This window comes from Rhineura floridana, chromosome 1 (genome assembly GCF_030035675.1).
Source record: "Rhineura floridana isolate rRhiFlo1 chromosome 1, rRhiFlo1.hap2, whole genome shotgun sequence".
In the NCBI taxonomy this organism is placed as follows: Eukaryota; Metazoa; Chordata; class Lepidosauria; order Squamata; family Rhineuridae; genus Rhineura; species Rhineura floridana.
In genome coordinates, this window is record NC_084480.1 from 67,619,496 (window position 1) to 67,640,541 (window position 21,046).

Sequence of the window (21,046 nt, forward strand, 5' to 3'; positions counted from 1 at the left end):
AACAAATGCTAGAGCAGAAGGAACCCCAGCCATTCTCACCTTTCCAGCTGTCACCAGATATTGCCTGTACACTTCCAAGCACTTAAAAAAATATATTATAAAATCAGTACAATAATTAACAAAGTTAAAATCAGTACAATTCAGTACAACTGATATTTAACAGTGCAATTGTTAATCTTATGAACTTTGTACAGAAGAAGTGCATTTATGACAAGTGCAAAAACATATGGATCTCTGTTTTCTTGAAATTCATTGCTCTAAATCACAATACATACCATCATTCCAAAAAACTTGATTGCTCATTACATGTCCTTCAGAAGTATTTCATTGTGATCAATACTATAATAGACCAACACCTGAGCGTTTTATTTATGTGGAAAAATCTCAAGGCATTGTCCTCCGAGTGTCTTTTACAGCAACATATGGCTGAGGGGTACTGAGGCCTTAAGAGAACTGACTTCTAGTAGATATAGCAGTGAGGATACTTTGCTGATTACATGGCATCCTTTTAACTCTCCTTCTATCCTAATGGCTCTCTTGAAGGAAAAAAATCCTGAAATACAGGTATCCATGTGCCAATTTTGAGAGCCTGTTCCATTACACAAAAGCATTAGCACTTTGCAATCCTTTTTCAGCCAAGAGAAAGCATATTTTCTTCTGCTCTGGTTTTGAGTGTTGGAAGCAAATGCAACTTTCAAATGGGAAGTTACATTTGATGAAGCCCCCCCACTAGAATTTAGGCAATATTAGACCTTGGAGAATTAAGAAAAAAACCAATATGCAGAAATATGTTTTGTATATGCTCGTTGTACTCAAAGACACTTACTTTTGAGTAGACATGTATGACTGTACTGTAAAAACTATTACAGAGCCACAGTTTAGGATCCAAACCTATGTGTTTTGAAGAATGCCCAAGAATGATGTTGCAATTTAGGCCAACAATCTTTGTACAATTCTGAAACAGTTATTCTAGTGGTCACACACAAAGCTGAATGATTAATTACATCTAGTTTAATTCCAACACAGTAGCAGCTACAGCTGTGACACAAGATAGATAAATCAAGTCATTAGATTTAAAGATTAGCATTCATTCCAATCCAGTGCTTTATCAACTGGTGTGCAATGGCTTGATGGGGTGGTACAACAAAAGCACTCTGGTTCCTTTTGTTGAGAATTTCCAAAATCTGAAACATAAATATATATATATAAGTTAAATACAGGAATGTGTGTAGTTCTTTATTAACGGTAAGCTCTGAAGGCTTTTATGACTTCTACCTAATTGCTTTAGACAAGAAAGTTACAACAAACCTAGCCGTTATTTGTTTCATAAAGTATTTGAGTTCATCTCCTTTCTTGTGCAATTAGTAGTTTTACTAGTTTTCCCCTTCAATGACAGCATTCCTAAACCTATGGGAGAAAAGCCATACACCAGAGGCACCATAACCTTTTCCTTTAAAATACCAAAGACACTAACATAGCTCCATTAGGGCGCTCTCTCTCTCCCTCCCTCTCTCCCCCCCTCTCTCTGTGTAATCTTACAAGTGATGTGTGCTTATTACACTTTGTTTTTGAGTGAGCATAAGCAGGGTGGTCTCTGATTTTCATTTATCTGATCTCTCTCTTAATTTATGATGGTTGGAAACAGAAATAACCAAATGCAAAAAAAAATGGTGACGGGAGAAAATGAGAATCATGTCACTTTATAATGCAACTTTCAAGTGGTATATTATCTTAAGAGCTGGAATACTTTTATGCAAATGGATGCTGTTGTTATAAAAACATGGGCATATCTATTTTTCTATTGATGCAAGTTATTAGCAAAATCTATAGGTTCAAAAAAAGAACAGGATGCCACAAACAGTAAAGCCAAATCTGGATGATTGCTATGCCTAGAGAAACCATGCTTGTGTATGAAATGTATCTATACAACTCATTGGCAAGATCTTTGGGCTCAATAAAAAAACAATTATCTATACCAATTTTTTTAGCAAAACATAATTTTCCATTTCAATGCAATCACTGTACAATAAGGAGAGTCACAGGACTCATTTGTCTGCCTGAAAAAAACATCCATATTGCATGCCCTAACCAATACAGTCAGAGGGCAATCAATAAGAAAAGGAAATTAAATTGAACTTTACCTCTTCTCTACTGAACCAGCGGGCATCTTCTATCTCAATGTTGTCAACTTTAATTTCTGTAGACACTGCAGCAGTTATGCATCCAATCATTAGGGACGAGGGCATTGGCCATGGTTGACAAGTGACATACTGAACATGGCCCACTTTAACTCCACTTTCCTCCTCTACTTCTCTTCGAACAGCATTTTCTATTGTCTCACCTAATCAAAGAAGAGAAAGAACAGTTCACTGCCAAAGCTCCAAGCTAGAATTACATTCTGTGCTTTCTAGGATCTCAAAAGAACTGAAACTTTATTTAAATGAATCCTCCAGATCAGAGCACTAATCAAAAGTATAACAAATAAGAGGCAGACAATATTACTAACATGAACATGTATCTATAAGAACATCCATATATCAACATTCCTGTTTTTAGCTTTCATGACATGCCAGTTTACCAGACATCTTTGCAGCCTTTACTGCCCTCCGCAACTGTTTTTACAATTATAGAGAAACTATATTCTTGAGTGTTATTTCCAAAGTTATTTTGACACCGGACTTCCGGGAAGGGTTGCTTTGCCTGTGCCGCCTCTGAGTCGAGCTCTCATCTCAGAAGAAGCTTTTTCAGCTTTAAAATCAGTCAAAACGTTCTTTTTGACTGGTAAAGATTTTCTCCCGGGCAGGGAGAGAGATTAACCATAAAGCCTGTTTTTGTGGGGAGGACTGGATTTCATTTATTTATGAGAGAAGGTTCAAACTGCAATGCCGGACGGACTTTCATCAAGCTCTAGCTGATTACAGTGACACGTTTATCTTTTCTTCAAAGAAAAACGGACTCTAACAGGCAGACAAGCATCCTTCTTTCTATTTTCTTTTTTCACTTAGTTTAAATTGTTGCAGCAAAAAAGAGATTTGTCAATGAATCAGCTGTGAAGAACTTCTGGGTGAGTTATGGCTTTTCTCTTTCACTCACGAAATTAAGGAGGAGAGAAATCGAAAAAGCTTATATTTGTTTTTATTACAAAAAGCTGTCCTGGAGGTGCATTCTAAAGATACCAACGGAAGAGGGATTTCTATTTCGAGGAGGGGAAAAAATAAATAAATTTGATTTATGAATTTTGGAGTATTATATGTCTGGGACTATTTTTTTTTTTGGTCTATTTCATTTTGACGAATCTGCTTGTTCACAACGCCACTAACTGTTTGAAGCTGGGAACTAGATTTGTTTTGTTTTCCTGAACATATGGGAGATAAGACAGGCTGTACTGTCTACACTGATGTCAGCAAGCCTGGAATATTAACCCAATTGTGGCTGAAATAATTTTTTGTTTTTGTGGTTCTAAGAATGGCAACCAGGGAAGTGACTGAGACCATGGAAGAAATTATGTTTCAGAAAATAATGAGTGAGATTGAGATAACGAAACAAACCCTGAGACAGGGTAGACAGGAGATGAAAATTGAATTTAGCAAAATGACGCAGGAGTTTAAACAAATAGGGGATTCTGTGAGAGAGTTTGATGGGATTAGAGATGAGAAAAGAAAAATTAAAGGGAAGATACAAGCTCTGGAAACTGGAACAAATATGGAATTGGAAAAAGATCTGGAGTTTACGGATGTTAGAAATAAAGTTTACTGTTTGGAATTCAACGTTGTCTCCGAAGAAATTAATGAAGATATTAGTGATAAAGTTATCAATGTCTTGGATAATTTTCTTGACTGGAATGATGTGATGGGGCTTGACATAGAAAAAATCTATGGAATTAATTACAAATATGTGACAATGGAAAAACTCTTAAGAGATGAGCCAGTGCATTTTGTAAAAAAGAAGAACAGAGATGTGACTTTACAACAGTATTTCAGCAACATATTCAGAGTTGATGGCAAGGACATATTTGTGATGGGGGAAATTCCCATCAGACTCTTGTTATATGACTATGGCTATGACAGCAAGATCATCATGGGATACTGATAGTGGATGAATGGATACTGAAACCACTGGATTTAACAGGACTACTGAAGATGGAAGATGGAATTAATATTGATAATGGAAGAATGGTTATGGAAATTATTGGACCTAACAGATTTGACAAGATGGATTAATTGATATGTTTATTTGGACTATGGCTATGACAACAAAATTATTATGGGATACTGATAATGGAAGAATGGCTACTGAAATTACTGGACTTAACAGGATTATTGAAGATGGAAGATGGAATTAATATAGATAATGGAAGAATGGCTATTGAAATTATTGGACCTAACAGATTTGAATCAGATGGATTAAGCGACATGTTTATTTGGAGAAAAATTGAAAGATATATCTCTCAAGGAATTGAAACCTCTCTTTGACTTTTTGTGGAAAGAATAAAGTAATGTTTATGAGATTTGATGATTAATTAAGATAACTACTGGAGGAAAGTGATTTTATAATATAATTTTAGAGACAGGATTGTTACATATTGTAGACCTATAACTGATCTGCGACAAATCGGAAGTCAACATTTTATTTTATTGTTTAATTGTTTTTGTTTTGTTTTGTTTTTTGTCTTTGAAAATTTGAATAAAAATTAATGATAAAAAAACCAAAGTTATTTTGACACCATATGCCCCATTTGTGGTTAAGCTTTCTTCTCATTAACTATGAGCTGTAATCAAGAACAAACCTTGGTTAAAACTCATGACTAATGAGAAGGAGGAGCCATGAAGCTCACTGTGTGACCTTGGACCTGTCACTATTTCTCAGCCAAATGCTGAGATCTGATAGGATTGTTGAGAGGACAATATGGAGAGAAAGAGGGGTATAAACGTAGTAAAATCTGCAACTATCACCTGTAGCTTCAAACCCCAAAGTGCTCTCTAAGCTCTGTCTACTTTACTGGAAGTGGAGCTATCAGTGTGCTTTGAAGTGCAGACCGCCCCTCCCAACTTATGAAAAGTGATGCAAAGATAATTAAAAAATGAACCCTGGAATCTATAAAATCAATCAAGTAAATGAAAATGCACTGCAGTCTCTAAGATCAGCATTGCAATATGTATTTCTACAGTTTTTGCACATCTGAGATGAAGGTGCTTTAGGTTGTAATCTTACACACATTTGCCCTATTGAAATCAATGGGTTCTAAGTGGCCATGCAGGGATTATGCTGTTAGAAGTGTTACTGAAGAGATTATTCAGAATAGCTCAATTTTAAACCTAATTATTCTTCAGCATTTGCTCAATTTTTAGCATAGTGAATCCATGAAATTATATTCCAATACATGGATACCCACACTAGATCATCACCTTGTAGTGGTGAGTGGGCTTGTGTGTTCCAATGAACCCTATGAGCGATGCCATCGGGACTCGTGTACTTCCAGCAGGTTCACCCATGGTGGTAAGGTCAAAGGAGAGGAACCAGACAAAGCACGATCCAAGAATGTCCTCAACTGCAGAACAGGCGGAGGCTAACAACGTGTATGTTACAATGGCTGTGAAGGTGGATGAAGGCTGCAGTAGATAAAAGACTTCCAATCGTTGTGGTATCCATTCCATTGGATCAAAGCCTTTTTCTGTCAAGATTTTGTGTTGATCAACAAAGCTAGTGGACCTGATGGGAAGTCTTTAAAGATGGGCCTGCACTCAAACAACTTCATAAGCTCATTGAAAAAATCTGGAGGAGGGAGGAGATCCTGGAAGACTATAGGGACGCCATAATTATCACCCTTTTTAAGAAGGTATCTCTCTTCTGGTTACCACAGGTAAAATCCTTGCAAGGATCCTCGCAAATTGCCTCCTACCAATCTCAGAGGATGTCCTCCCCGAATCTCAAAATGGTTTCCACCCTTCCAGGGAGAAAGTGAACATGATCTTCACTGCACAACAGCTTCAAGAAAAATTCCAGGAGCAGAATCAATCTTTATATATGGCATTTATTGATCTGACTAAGGCATTTGATACTGTGCATTGAACCGCTCTCTGGACCATCCTTCCGAAAACAGGATGCCCTGATAAATTTGTGAATATTTTGCGACTCCTTCATGACAACATCAGCAACAATTTTGGATAACAATGGCTTTCAGAGCAATCCATTCAGAGTCGGACCAGGTGTAAAACAGGGATGTGTCATTGCTCCTACCTTATTTGCTATCTTCATTGCTATGATTCTACACCTTATTAAGGGGAAACTTCCTACTGGTGTGGAAATCATATATCGAACTGATGGAGAGCTTTTTAATCTTAGTAGGCTGAAAGCAAGAAGTAAGGTAATGTCAACCTCTGTCGTAGAATTTCAATATACCGATGATAACAGCAACAACAACAACCACCTTTATTCACAGTCAACCGACCACAAATACAAAGCATAATATTAAGTATTAAGCAGTTCAGTTAAGTTAATTACCATTCACAATCTTACAGGGTCTGGTCAAAATGGCCAAGTTCAAAAATTTTGCCACTTGCACAGTAATTGCCTTATCTGAACCCGCAAGTAGAACAGTCAGAAGAGACTCAAGGGGGCGGCCTAGGAAAGACTGCATAATATGGTATATTAGATCTTTTCTGGCCCCTTCATAGTATCTACAATTGAACAGAACATGTAAGATAGACTCCACTTCGTAGTTATCACAGGGACAGCATCTGTTGTTACTTAGAATTTTGTTGTATCTGCCCTCCAAAAGTTTAGAAGGTAGGACATTAAATCGAGCCAATGAGAATGCCCTCCTATATTTGGGAACAGATAGCCAGCTTATATAGGGCATCCCATCTTTGCAAGGCAGACCTGATAGGCCCAATGACTGGGGGGAGCAGCAACCCTGAGCAGCTACCGAGAGCTCTTGGGCGTCAATATCCACTAGCCTCTGTTTAACAATTGCCTTGGTGCTTCCAAGCTCCATAGAGAGCAGATCAGAGGGAGAGAGGCCTACTGAGATAACTTTTTTCACCACCGCCTTTGTCCAGGATGGCTCAAAGGAGTCTCTCATTACCTGGGATGTAAAGGAGCTATGGGTGAACAAGCCGATGATAATGTAGTCTCCACACATTCAAAGGAAGATCTTCAAACTATCCTAAATGTCTTTGCAGAAGCATATGGAAAGCTTGGCCTTTCACTTAATATTAAAAAAACCAAAGTGCTTCATCAACAGGTGTGAATTAGTCCCTCTGTAGCACCATCAATCCAGCTTAATGGTGTGATGTTGGAGAACATTGATCACTTCCCCTATCTCAGCAGCCATCTCTCTAGTAAAAGTTGACATCGATGCTGAAATTCAACATTGTCTGAGCTCTGCGAGTGCCGCATTCTCCTGAATGTAGAGTGTTCGAGGATCGGGATATTCGCAGGGAAACCAAACTGTTTATTTACAAAGCCATTGTATTACCGACCTTACTGTACACCTGTGAAACATTGACCATTTATAAATGCCACTCCCAACTTCTTGAAAGATTCCATCAAAAGAATGGAAAAGTCTGCAAATTACTTGGGAAGACAGATGGACTAATGTTAGCGTTTTGGAAGAAGCAAAGACTACCAGTGTTGAAATGATCCTTCAACATCACCTTCGCTGGCCATGTTGTTCGAATGCCTGATCACTGTTTTCCAAAGCAGCCACTTTACACCCAATTTAAGGATGGAAAACGGAATATCGGTGGACAGCAAAAGAGGTTTAAAGATGTTGTTAAAGTGAATCTAAAAAAATGTAACATGACCATCGAGAACTGGGAAGTCTTGGCCCATGAACGTCCCAAATGGAGGTCGGCTATTATCAAAGGTGCTATGGACTTTGAAGAAGCACAAATACAGGGCGAACGGGACAAACGAGCTACGCGGAAGGCACATCAAGCAAATTCTTATCGCGGCCATCTTCCATCTGGAAACCTATGTCCTCACTGTGGGAAGGTGTGTGGATCCAGAATTGGCCTCCACAGTCACTTATGGACGTACTGTTAAAGACCTTATCTTGGAAGACAATCTTACTCGGCCACAAGTGATTGCCAATGAAAATGAATGACCCAGAGATATTATGAAAACCAAACTACAATGATATCATGGCCCACCATGAATGGCACTCTCTGTATATATAAAATACTGTTATAGCAGTATTTTACCAGAAGCTATTGCCAGCCACAGACCGCTTGCCACAGGTGACAGTGATCCAGAGTCCAACAATCTACACAGCAACTATGCTATCTGTTGTAGTCTTTGATATCAGGAAAACGTCCTGATGGACTGTTCCGCTTCCATCTTTCTGGCTGGCTTGGTGAATTTAAATGGAAAGAAATCACCAACTATGCTTCTATTTAGTTTAAGCATTTGTATATTGCTTTTACCCAAACAGCATGGTTCACAGTAAAATAAAATGCCAATAAAACCCTTATAAAACCAAAATCAAACAAGCAGTAACAAGCAGTGACTAAAGCAAATAGATTAAAATACCTAACACAGAGTTTTAAAAGCTTGGGAAAGTTTTTTCCTCCCTTTAATTGAAGTATTAGCCTGGGGTGAGAGGGAGGCAGCGATTTTCATGGACATTATGGCTGGGAAGAGAAGGGCAAAACTTTCCCTCCCTGAAGCCCTCCCCACACATACGCTTGTTGTTGCTATTAAACAACAACAACAACAACCCACTGACATTATGTCTTCAGAGTCATGTGTAGCTAGATCCTAAGAACCATTTGGTTGAAATTCTGAAGCAGGTCCTGGACATCATGTGGTATTTATTTTTCAAGGTCTTAAGCTAATCACACAAAAGATATATAGGTATGAAAAAATTTCGTGACCGTAATTATATGCAATAGGAAAGCAGAACTGAAATCTCAAAAAATTGTTGACAACGGCTGGGTTCCGTGGCAGACCTTTGTGGCAGACATCTGTGGAAGGGGTCCTTCTCTTCACAGAATGGGTTCCAATCCAGCAGATCCCTCCATTTAGGGACAGTGAAGAGGCAATTTTCACTGAATCCCTCTTTCCCTTACAACCTGTCATGCTGCCTCTCACACTGTTCTGGTGGGTCTCCCCAACCCTCTGGGGGAGTGTTTTTTTGGGGGGGGGAGTGCAAATGACTACAGGGGCAAAAATAAGTTTATTCTGCTTACAGAACTTAGGATCCAACCCAAAGTATATAAAATAAAAACAAAAAAGTGAATTATTAAAATAAACACAGCAGTTTTACTAGTATGCCTATACACAGTAATATGGTTTGCTGCAGGCCAAACTTCAAAATCAAGAAATCAAAGGGCAAAGGAGTAATTTTGAATTTCATATCCAGGGGCAGAAGTGAAGAAAAAAAGAAGCTGACACAATATATACAAAAAGTACTCACCAGGCTCTACAAATCCGGCAAGGCAAGTAAACATGCCTGGAGGAAATCTTTTCTTTCTTCCCAAAAGGCAATGGTTACCATCTGGATGAATAACTTGCATTATCACTACAGGGTCTAGAATGCAAGTAAAAAAAAGAATGTATTCAAGTTTAAACTGTTTCAAAAAACAGCAAGAACATAAGTGTACTTCTCACTCAATATTCTTATTGCCTTTAATAGCTTGAAATCGAATTCTCTATAAGCCCCCATAACTAGTAATATCATTACAGGTTCCTTAAAAATTCCTTTTCACCTGTTTCTGCGGAAATATACCTACCTAGTCCAAAAGTGAACCCAAGAGATAAGTTACCTGGAACTACAGAGTACTTTTGGTAATAATACTGGAATAAGTGACCTACTTACACACCCAACAGAAGGTAGTGACCTAATCAGCAATAAGTCTTGCTTTCAGCTTCAGTCACAGATTAAATTGCCCAGTAGAATGTATTTCCAAATGTAATGCACAGTTCAAAGGACAGCAAGATTCAGCTTTCCAAATAGCTGTGTCATGACAGCAATTTTTCCAGGTCCTGTTGGAAACTCTATTCTCTGTTTTGCTTTAGGGTTCTCCTCTGAGTTCTCTTTCCGCTCACTTAGGGTTCCTTTAATTTCTAGAAGAGAGTAAGCTTATCTAGTGTGCGTTTTCACTAGAGGTAGGTTGGAAGTAGCCACTATGATTGTTTGACAGTCCCAACACTACTAAGGCACGCACCTGAGATTCAAACCATGGTTCGCTCAAAATATAGTTTCCTGGGTCTGCAGGGGGGCGAAGGGCCCTGAGGTTTGTGCCTGCTTATTCCCAAAAATGCATACCATAGTTGGGTGCTGTGCCTGAATCTTGTCTACACTGAGAGTTTTATAACAATTCTCATCATTTGGCCTCCCCTCTACTGCTATGCCATCACCAATTGAAAGCGTTTGTAACAATAAATAAATTTGGTAGGGCTTTGGCTGTTTATATGCTTTATTTGAGCTTTTTATCTGCTTTGTTTACATCTGTTCCATGATTCTCTTTTTAATCTGATAGGTGAAGAGCCCTTGGGTGAACAGAGGAAGCTGCCTTATATGCAGTCAGACCATTGGTTCATCTAGCTAAGTGCTGCCTCCACTGACTAGCAGAAGCTCGCCAGGGTTTCATACTTTGATATTCAACCTTCTTGCTGCATTTTCCCCTTTCTGTTGGCTTCTCGTCTTATACCAGTTCCTTGCTGTCAAAATGATGGATATGACAATCCCATTAGGTAAATATGTTTCAAAGACTGATGACCTGTGGAAAATGTATATGCTGCAAGGCATTCAGCAGGGGTTTCAAATCTTGCTGACTGCTAGTTTTGTTAAGGAAATGTCACTAGAAACACCAACTATTGGCTCAGCGGTCTTGTACATCTCATCCTGTTCACAATTCTCTCCTTTGTTTAGGCGTCTGAAGAACCACTTATTACCAAATCAAGCTAACTTCTCTGTTAGTTTAAAGAACTAGTAGCTCATTCAAAATCAGGAAGGCAAAATAACAAACAAAAAAGGAAGGGGACCTGCTACAAACATGCTTTGGAAGAAAAGAAAGAAGAGTGATGACAATAAAGCTGGTGGAAGCAACCTCCAACTAAGCTGCTATACAGAATTATTATGTTAGCAAAACATCAGATAAAAACTTTAAAAAATAAACAGGAAGGGAAATATGCAATGAGGGAAATAATTCAAGGCATATATAGTGGACATGCAATTTACAGATATAAATGGCTTTATATTTGTATTAACTTTTCATTTCCTGTGTTCTGTAAATAGGTCCTTGTCATGGGAAGCTGCTTTATTTCAAGTTAGTCAGTCCATCTAGCTCAGTATTGTCTCCGGCTCTCCAAGATTTCAGAGAGTGGCTCTCCCAGCCCTGTCTGGAGATGCCACAAACTGAACCAGGACTTCCTGCATACAAAGACAATACTCTACCCACTGAGCTATGGCCCTTCCCTTATTGTTCAGGGAAGGGATTTTTATTTTATAGTGTAAATAAAGTGAAAATGGGGGTGAGATGTGTGTCAGAGAATCTGGTCTGAATTTTTAACTCTGTTTATTGCTTTCTGGAGAGCCAGTGTGGTGTAGTGGTTAGAGTGTTAGACTACGACCTGGGAGACCAGGATTTGAATCCCCACACGGCCATGAAGCTCACTGGGTGACCCTGGGCCAGTCACTGCCTCTCAGCCTCAGAGGAAGGCAATGGTAAACCACCTCTGAATGCTTACCATGAAAACCCTATTCATAGGGTCACCATAAGTAGGAATTGACGTGAAGGCATTCCATTTCCATTCATTGCTTTCTGAATGTTTACTCAAATATATACTAGAACATGTTTTGAGTGCAAGTATACAGGAACAGGGTGATATCCAATGTTAATCATACTTGTAGACCCACTGAAATCAAAGGTCCTAGGTTGATGGATTTCAATGGATCTATTCCAAGTATGACTTAATTGGGTATCACCCTCAGTCTGCTTTTAATAAAAAATATAAAAAGGAGACCATATTCTCATGTGGCTATTCTAGATCAAGTGTGAGGAATCTTTGGCCCTTGAGAGTTTGCTTAATTTCAACTCTCAACAGTCCCAGCAAATACGGCTGATGATCTTCCTTCTCCTTCACAGGGTGCAATTCTGCTAGGTCTGACCAGTTAGCATTACTCGCAGGACAATTTTAACAATTTAGAAGAATAGATAAAAACTTCAGAATGCAAGGCAGTATAGTTGACCATACTGCAACTCCCTTAATGCTATTAGTAAGAAGGAGGGGAAAAAACATTTTTGAAATTATCTCACCGACTCTTGGGTAGCATGTGTTGTGAATCCCCTGATGGCTGAGACAGTCTTCCTTTAAGCAAAATTTTCTGTAGCCTCCGTCTTCTAATTTAGTTGCACTGCCACATGTTGGGCAGAACTGATACCGGCTATCCCATGCTAGAACAGATCTAGCCTGGGCAATGACTCCTTTAAGAAGAGACAACACAGACCGATTAATTAACATGCAAGGTTTTTCCTACAGGATATGGAGCAACATCAACATTCTAATACACCACAAAAATCAGAATAAAAACTGTTTCATATTATGCTGTTAAAGCTGATACAGTTTAAGCACTCATTCACATACTGTTACTTTTGGGTCTTTACATATGGGAGCTATTTACTACATTGAAAGTGTAACGTGAGCTGGGAGCCTTGAAAGGTCAGCCACAGCACAGTTTCTGCATCCTTGAAATATTCCTGATCTTGAAAATAACCAACCTAAAGATCCATGAGGTTGTGGTTCACATAACTAAAACGATTCTGTGAGGCACAGTAGTGAAGGACACTGTAAAAATCAGGCCTAATTTTGTTTACCAAGGGACAAAATTAAAACAAGACTGCATCTTGTCAAGCAGCAGCAGAGAACACAGAAGGAAAGGAAGGCAACAAAGACATGCCAAGCTATGACTACAGAGGATGCAGTTTGCAGGTTTGCTGCCTACATGTGTTTGTCATATGGTGTCCTTAATTCAAGGCAGTAGTTTTATCAGAGTGATTGCGATAACCTTATTTAGCAGAGTGATTGTGATACAATAATACAGTCTCCTATAGAGACAATGTAGATCATATGCTTGTTACAGGTGATTCAATAAGTAATAACCCATGATGCAAACTGAATGCAAGCCCCCCCCCCCAAACTAGGAACTATACCTACCATTAGAGTACTGCAAAGAAATGTAAGAAAATCAACCATTTTTGTCCCAGTGCCGAAGTAAAATGTGTGGGGATCTTACCAGCTTCATTTTCAGACAATTGCAGCAGGGCATGCATAGGTGGATGAAGGAAATAACAGCCTTGATGCGCCTGTATAAATCTGTCAGCAGCAGTAACATCTATACTGAGAGCAAACCAAGCAACAAGCCTATCATCTTCACCTTCGCTTGCCTCTTTTCCGTTCAGAGTAGGAAGCAAGCTGTCTTTCACCTGAAGTTCTACTCCAAGAAAAATCAACGTGATGCTTTCCGTCTGCTCCAGGTATTCCTTTACATCCTTGTAGGAAAGTTTATGGAGTTTAATTTTTGGATACTGAAAAGCATCTTCTCCAACTGATGTAACTAATGGGCTTAAATTTGAAAAAAGAATGTATATGGTAGTTGGCTGCTTCTGTTTTATGTTTAGCCATTTAGTATCTATTCTCTTCTCACTCTTTCTATCCAGAAAGGTCCTGCAAAAATAGATTTCATGCTCTCCAACTTCACTGGTCAGGAAAAATGGCTCCTGTCCACTCTTCACATTAGCTAATAAGTTTGCTATATTCTTATAGCCCCAAAACTTAGCAATGTCCAGTGCAGTCTGGTTTGATGAATTGGTTATGGACTTGTCACACCTAAAAAAAAAATTAAAAAAAATATTAACATATTATGAGCAACATTTTGATATAAAACTTCGTAACGTACTACAGGGGTGGGGGACCTTTTCGGCTCCACAGGCCATATTCTTATCAGGGATGGTCTCACAGGCTAAATTTGACAGGTGGGTATGGTTGTCACCTGTCAATCATGTGATGTCATTATGACATGTGACTGATAGGCGGCAAACTTGCCCACCTGTCAAATCCCTTGCAGAAGGGGGTTCCCAACACCATCAGTGAGCATTGGCTTCCTACTCTCCCTTCCACCACCAGTGGCGGTGGCAAGGGGGGAGATCCCTGCCATCATGCTTCCACAGCAAGTCCTACTAAACTCAGTACAATTTACTTCTGACTAACTATAAATACCATTATAGCCCAATTTTATGTATGTTCACTCAGAAATAAATACAATTAAGTTCAGTAGTAGTTTCTCCTTGATCCGTGTATCTAGGAGTGCAGCCTTACTTTCACCAGGATTGGAATTGTGATAACTTCAAGTCAGGCTCTCAGCATATACTAATTCTCTTGAAAGAAGTTCCCAGTTTATGAATCTTAACAAAATCAACCATTTTCCCTGGACTATACAATTATCAAGGAAGCATCTCTATGTACATGTTGTTCGTAGAATAAAAGAGCTTGAAATATAAGAGGATTTGATTTAATTTATGTTTACATTCCAATTTTAATGTTAGCCCTGAATGTAAGGGTCTGTATTGCTTTATCAGGGATTAAAACTATGAAGATAAGCAATTTCAATTTCCCCATATAATGGGCAAGGCAGCAAATGTATTTAGAAAATTTGAATAAATTAGTCCTCAGTGTTTTACTTACCCCTTCTCAAGAAGAGCCTGCACAGTCTCAAAGTGCCCATTTCTAGCAGCATACATCAGGGCTGTCCAACCGTTCTTCCCAGTTTCATTGATAAGAGAGGGAGAATGACTAAGCAGTGCTGCAAGCCTGGCCTTGTCTCCAACAGCAGCAAAATTGTGGAGCTCAGAAATCAGTTGTTGCTTTGGATTCCCATGAATGTCTGCCATTATCTGTTTAAAACAACAACAGTTTAAAAACATGATTGGTGTATAGTGTGTTGATCTTGTTAACATTATATTGCTATATTAAATACTAATGACTATATACATGAAAAGGCTTACTATAACTGGGACAACTCTTATCCTCAAATGATTCAGCAAAATAGGCTGTTCAGAGATGAAGCTTTTGAGTAAATGATGTGTCATAGTGACTACATAAAGACTTTGGTTAATCATGAGTGGCACACAAAAGTCTTTGAAACATGGCAACTGCAGGTCAAACTAGAAGTAACTCTAAATGCATCCCATGAAGTGCCATGGTTTTGTTTTAAATGTTAATGGCATCCACTGGAGGGGCGGAATTTTTGTCAGGACCATGGCATGCAGCAAAGGAACAGTTAATACTTTTCTCCCCTGCCTCAATCCATGCATAAATTACTGCCTCTCATGGCAGCTCTTAGACCTGGAAAGTAAGCTCTCCTTGGTGCCTAAGGGAGCTTGCCTTCTGTGGCTAAAGCTGATGCGGAAGTGAGAAGATTTCTGCTGGGATCATGGAAATGAAGAAAGGATTAACTGCCCCCACCCCATGGTTTCTATGAACATAAACACACAACACTTTAAGTGATGCGCTTATGCATGTTCATAACATCCAGCGAACAATAGGAAAAAAGAAAAAATCCTAGCATACTTCAATGGGCCTTAGGTATAATAACCTATTAGAGCCAGACCAACAAACAGACCGCAGCAGTGCCAAGATTAGAAGGATACATGTAGATTCGATAGCATGCCAACACAAAGCAAGAGGTGGGAAACCAGTGAGCCACTAAGGCTGCAATCTCAACCCCCAATCCATGCTGCTGGAGGGGGTTAGGGTCAGCAGGAGGTAAGACTCTGCCAGACTTCATTGGTCTCCACCAGTGGGGAGGATTCTGCCACTTTGGAGGTTCCCACTGTGCCAGTAGAGGAGTATTCTATGGGAAAGAGGCAGTTTGAGGTCGGAGACCAGGGATTTAGATCTGGTGGGGAAAAAGGAAAACCATTTCACCACCTTCTCTCCTGACTAGCATGAGTGACAATGCTTGGGATGCAGTGGCCACTCAGATGCCCTGCTGCTCCCCAGCCAGGTTTACGTTGCTCTGTATGGCTGCACTTCTATACCCACTTACCTGAGAGCAATTTCTATTGAACTCAAGGGGACTAACTTCTGAGCACATTTGCTATACCCCATAAACTGAAAGCTCCTCAAAGTTCAACTCAAAACTGAAGATCAGTTCACAATTAATATAATGGGGTCGAAATCTAGATGCTATGACAATAAGCTGAAAAAGAGTATCCTCTCTACGACCCCCCTCCTTTTTTTTTTGAGAGTCGCCAACTTGAGAAGCACAGTTCAATCTAACGCGGGAATCATCAGTAAAATCCTGGATGTTACAATTGATCAGTCATCAGAATACACATCATTTGTTCTTTTTATAACATTCCTATGGCCTCTGTGGATAGTGGTTACTGAGATAAACAATTTCAAGTGTGGCAGCTGAAACTTATTAGGATCACTTTCCTACCAACATTCCAACTCCCCTTCTCAGTCAGTCCTCTCTTTGGTCAGTTAACTTTTTATTATTTAATGCAAGTATTTATAACCCGCCCTTCATTTATACAAACATCAGGGTAGTATATAAAAGAAATAAAACCAATCGCATGAAAACAGCAAATCAAGGCAGTTAAAAACAAGCAGAGCACACTTAAAACAATCACCAGCTTAAAACTTTGAAATTCCAGGGCAAATTTTACCTAGCACAGAAATTGCAACATTGGTGCCAGTCGTACTCCTACGCAGAGGTCATTTCACACATAGGGCTCCTTCACTGTCAAAAGCTTTCTCCCTCTTTGCCACACAATGAACTTTCCTTGGCGATGGGGCAGCATCCTATTCTTAATCTACCCTGAATACAACCCGCATAGGGTTGTCAATTTCTCTCTTTTTTAAAAAAAAAAGAAAGTGTCAGGTAATGCCCCTAATTTCCATAACCCACAGCTTCACAATGTTACAAGGAATGGGCATGATAGTTTCAGTGGCAACCTGAGGATGACCTCCAGTGTTAACCCAGGCAAATATTTCTACACAGGGCATTTTCACTTTCACACATTAAGCTTAAATGCCTCTATCACTGGCTTGAATGTACAAAGTGTTCCATATACATCCCAATTCCAAAGAAAGGGGATCCCAGGGAATGCAGTAATTATCGAACTATTGCCTTAATATCCCATGCAAGTAAAGTATTGCTCAAGATTCTACAACAAAGGCTCTTACCATATATGGAACGAGAAATGCTAGACGTCTAAGCTGGATTTAGAAAGGGAAGAGGTGCCAGAGATCATATCGCAAACATACATTGGATAATGGAACAGCCCAAGGAATTTCAGAAGAAAATCACCCTGTGCTTTATAGATTACAGCAAAGCCTTTGACTGTGTAGATCACGAAAAACTACAGAATGTTTTAGAAGAAATGGGGGTGCCACAGCATCTTTTTGATGCACAACCTATACTCATAAGAACATAAGAACATAAGAGCATAAGAAGAGCCTGCTGGATCAGGCCAGTGGCCCATCTAGTCCAGCATCCTGTTCTCACAGTGGCCAACCAGGTGCCTGGGGGAAGCCCCCAAGCAGGACCCGAGTGCAAGAACACTCTCCCCTCCTGAGGCTTCCGGCAACTGGTTTTCAGAAGCATGCTGCCTCTGACTAGGGTGGCAGAGCACAGCCATCATGGCTAGTAGCCATTGATAGCCCTGTCCTCCATGAATTTGTCTAATCTTCTTTTAAAGCCATCCAAGCTGGTGGCCATTACTGCATCTTGTGGGAGCAAATTCCATAGTTTAACTATGCGCTGAGTAAAGAAGTACTTCCTTTCGTCTGTCCTGAATCTTCCAACATTCAGCTTCTTTGAATGTCCACGAGTTCTAGTATTATGAGAGAGGGAGAAGAACTTTTCTCTATCCACTTTCTCAAAGCCGTGCATAATTTTATACACTTCTATCATGTCTCCTCTGACCCGCATTTTTTTCAAAACTAAAAAGCCCCAAATGCTGCAACCTTTCCTCGTAAGGGAGTCGCTCCATCCCCTTGATCATTCTGGTTGTCCTCTTCTGAACCTTTTCCAACTCTATAATATCCTTTTTGAGATGAGGCGACCAGAACTGTACACAGTATTCCAAATGCGGCCGCACCATAGATTTATACAACGGCATTATGATATCGGCTGTTTTATTTTCAATACCTTTCCTAATTATTGCTAGCATGGAATTTGCCTTTTTCACAGCTGCCGCACACTGGGTCGACATTTTCATCGTGCTGTCCACTACAACCCCGAGGTCTCTCTCCTGGTCGGTCACCGCAAGTTCAGACCCCATGAGCGTATATGTGAAATTCAGATTTTTTGCTCCAATATGCATAATTTTACACTTGTTTATATTGAATTGCATTTGCCATTTTTCCGCCCATTCACTCAGTTTGGAGAGGTCTTTTTGGAGCTCTTCGCAATGCCTTTTTGTTTTAACAACCCTGAACAATTTAGTGTCGTCAGCAAACTTGGCCACCTCACTGCTCACTCCTAATTCTAGGTCATTAATGAACAAGTTACTCTGGACAAGAGGCTACTGTAAAGACAGAATATGGAGAAACTGATGGGTTCCCCATTGGAAAGGGTGTGAGATGGGTGTATTTTATCATCCTATTTATTTAATCTATACACAGAACATATCATATGGAAAGTTTAAAGTAGGCCATAACAATGTGAAAGCCACTGAGCCAAATAAAACCCACAAGCAAGTGTTGTAGCCTCCTGAATGCTTAACTCCCTCCCTGTTTTTGTATTTCTGAGCAGACAGAAATCTATACACAGAACATATCATACGGAAAGCAGGATTGCACCAAGATGAAGGAGGTGTGAAAATTGGAGGGAGAAATATTAATAATTTAAGATATGCAGACGATACCACACTACTAGCAGAAACCAGTAACGATTGGAAATGAATGCTGATGAAAGTTAAAGAGGAAAGCACAAAAGCAGGACTACAGCTGGACATCAAAAAGACTAAAGTGATGACAACAGAAGATTTATGTAACTTTAAAATTGACAATGAGGACATTGAACTTGTCAAGCATTATCAATACCTCGGCACAGTCATTAACCCAAATGGAGACAATAGTCAAGAAATCAGAAGAAGGCTAGGACTGGGGAGAGCAGCTATGAGAGAACTAGAAAAGGTCCTCAAATGCAAAGATGTATCACTGAACATCAAACTCAGGATCATTCAGACCATGGTATTTCCGATCTCTATGTACGGATGTGAAAGTTGGACAGTGAAAAAAGCTAAGAAAAGAAAAATCAACTCATTTGAAATATGGTGTTGGAAGAGAGCTTTGCACATACCATGGACTGCGAAAAAGACAAATAATTAATTGGGTGTTAGAACAAGTTAAACCAGAACTATCACTAGAAGCTAAAATAATGAAACTGAGGTTATCATACTTTGGACACATCATGAGAAGGCATTGTTCATTAGAAAAGATAGTAATGCTGGGAAAAACAGAAGGGAATAGAAAAAGAGGAAGGCCAAACAAGAGATGGATTGATTCCATAAAGGAAGCCACAGACCTGAACTTACAAGATCTGAACAGGGTGGTTCATGACAGATGTTCTTGGAGGTCTCTGATTCATAGGGTCCCCATAAGTCATAGCTGACTTGGAGGCACATAACAACAACAATACAAAACGCAGGCATGGCTCAGACATGTTCCCAGCATCACATGTGAAGACACTACTACTGTCACTAGAGATTGTCCTCTTGGTGCCCAAAATAAGAAATGCAACATAGCAAACTGCAATCCATATACATGTTTACTCATTAGCAAGCCTCATTTACTTGTGAGTAAGCATGCAGAGTGCAGCCAAAGTTGGTACCATTGACTAGACCAACTTTTTTCACAACGTTTCAAGCTGCTGTCACATAAAAACTGTAACTCATAAGCTTTCATCAGCTGACATCAGCAGTAGTAGGTGCAATAAAAACTTTTTTCTATTTCTCTGGAGTTCACTTTGAGATCATTTTCTCCTTAGTACACAAAAAGTGTTTGGCTTTTTAAACGTTTACCACCCAATAAGAGCAAGACAAAAACAGAACCCTCCTCTGTATTCTATTTACCATAAAGCATAATGGCTGACAGGTGCTCTTACACCCAGCCCTAAACATGTGTATCAAGCGGTAAATCCAAATATTCTGTGAGCCAAGGCTCAGCTCTTGCAAGTTTTCAGTGCCAAATCTCAGTCCTCGGTAAGGTAAAGCAATCAGAAAAAAGTGCCTCATATCATGCGAAGAGTGCCATCAAGAGCCCTAATTCAGGTGTAGGTTGCAGACAGAGCTGATTACTGCACCTCTCTTTCTAGAAAGTAATGGATTACAACATTCAGAAGTTTCCTCTTCTCCTTGCAGTGCTCTCTGGCATCCATTAGTTTGCATTGTGCAGGAAGCCTTCAGGAGCAAAGTTCAAAAAGGCTCGATATAGGCGATGGCAGGGCAGTCTTTGGCCCGCTTAAACGGGGCAGAAATGAGAAATCGCTAAAGTGACGTACCGAAGCCGGGGGGGGGGAGCCCGCTAACGAAGGATGTTAAAGCAAGACCCCACTAAGACCGTTACTATTGCCTAGGAAACCTTAGGGATCCTCACCTTTTCGGAACGCTTACCCAACTCACCCAGTAACATTTTCTTCCGGAATCACTGCGACGTCTTTCTCCCTGACTACACAGCAAGGCATCTTGGGAATTGTAGTTTTCTCACAGCGGGATCCTCCTCAAGCCCTTTGGTCTTTCATAGAAACAAGCGCAGCTTTTTTTTTCTTTTCACCCACCTTCTTTTTATTGCTGGCATTCACTTTTGCAAAAAATAGTTGCCTGGTGCGTTTTATTTAAAATACTTGCCTCAAAGCAGAACAGAGGGCTTTTGCTTGCTTTCCTGAATGTATTTACAGGAGTCTCACTTCAAGGCTAGGATCCTTACCTGAGAGTAGGTCTCAGTGGGATCAACTTCCAAATCGGCCTGCCAGCTGCTTTTCAGGGAGGGGAAACCGTGAACGAGGGAATCAGATGAGCCAAGGACGCAT

At 39.8% G+C, this 21,046-nt stretch overlaps 1 protein-coding gene across 10 annotated transcripts; it reads right to left on the bottom strand.

Annotated features, from left to right (window-relative positions):
- Nucleotides 1-989: 989 nt before the first annotated feature.
- NUDT12 (nudix hydrolase 12) lies at nucleotides 990-21,002 on the bottom strand. Of its 10 annotated transcripts, none has more exons than XM_061623583.1 (7): nucleotides 20,944-21,002; nucleotides 14,689-14,897; nucleotides 13,241-13,833; nucleotides 12,264-12,431; nucleotides 9,419-9,532; nucleotides 2,142-2,341; nucleotides 990-1,184 (listed from the first exon to the last, which is right to left on the bottom strand). In XM_061623583.1, exons 2-7 carry the CDS (start codon nucleotides 14,892-14,894, stop codon nucleotides 1,074-1,076), a joined length of 1,392 nt encoding a protein of 463 aa, XP_061479567.1. In that variant the 5' UTR covers nucleotides 14,895-14,897; nucleotides 20,944-21,002; the 3' UTR covers nucleotides 990-1,073. The 10 variants fall into 10 exon arrangements, with proteins under 10 accessions (XP_061479567.1, XP_061479530.1, XP_061479551.1 ...); XM_061623546.1 differs by lacking the exon at nucleotides 20,944-21,002 and adding an exon at nucleotides 20,640-20,849; XM_061623567.1 differs by lacking the exon at nucleotides 20,944-21,002 and adding an exon at nucleotides 20,631-20,849.
- Between the last annotated feature and the right edge of the window lie 44 nt (nucleotides 21,003-21,046).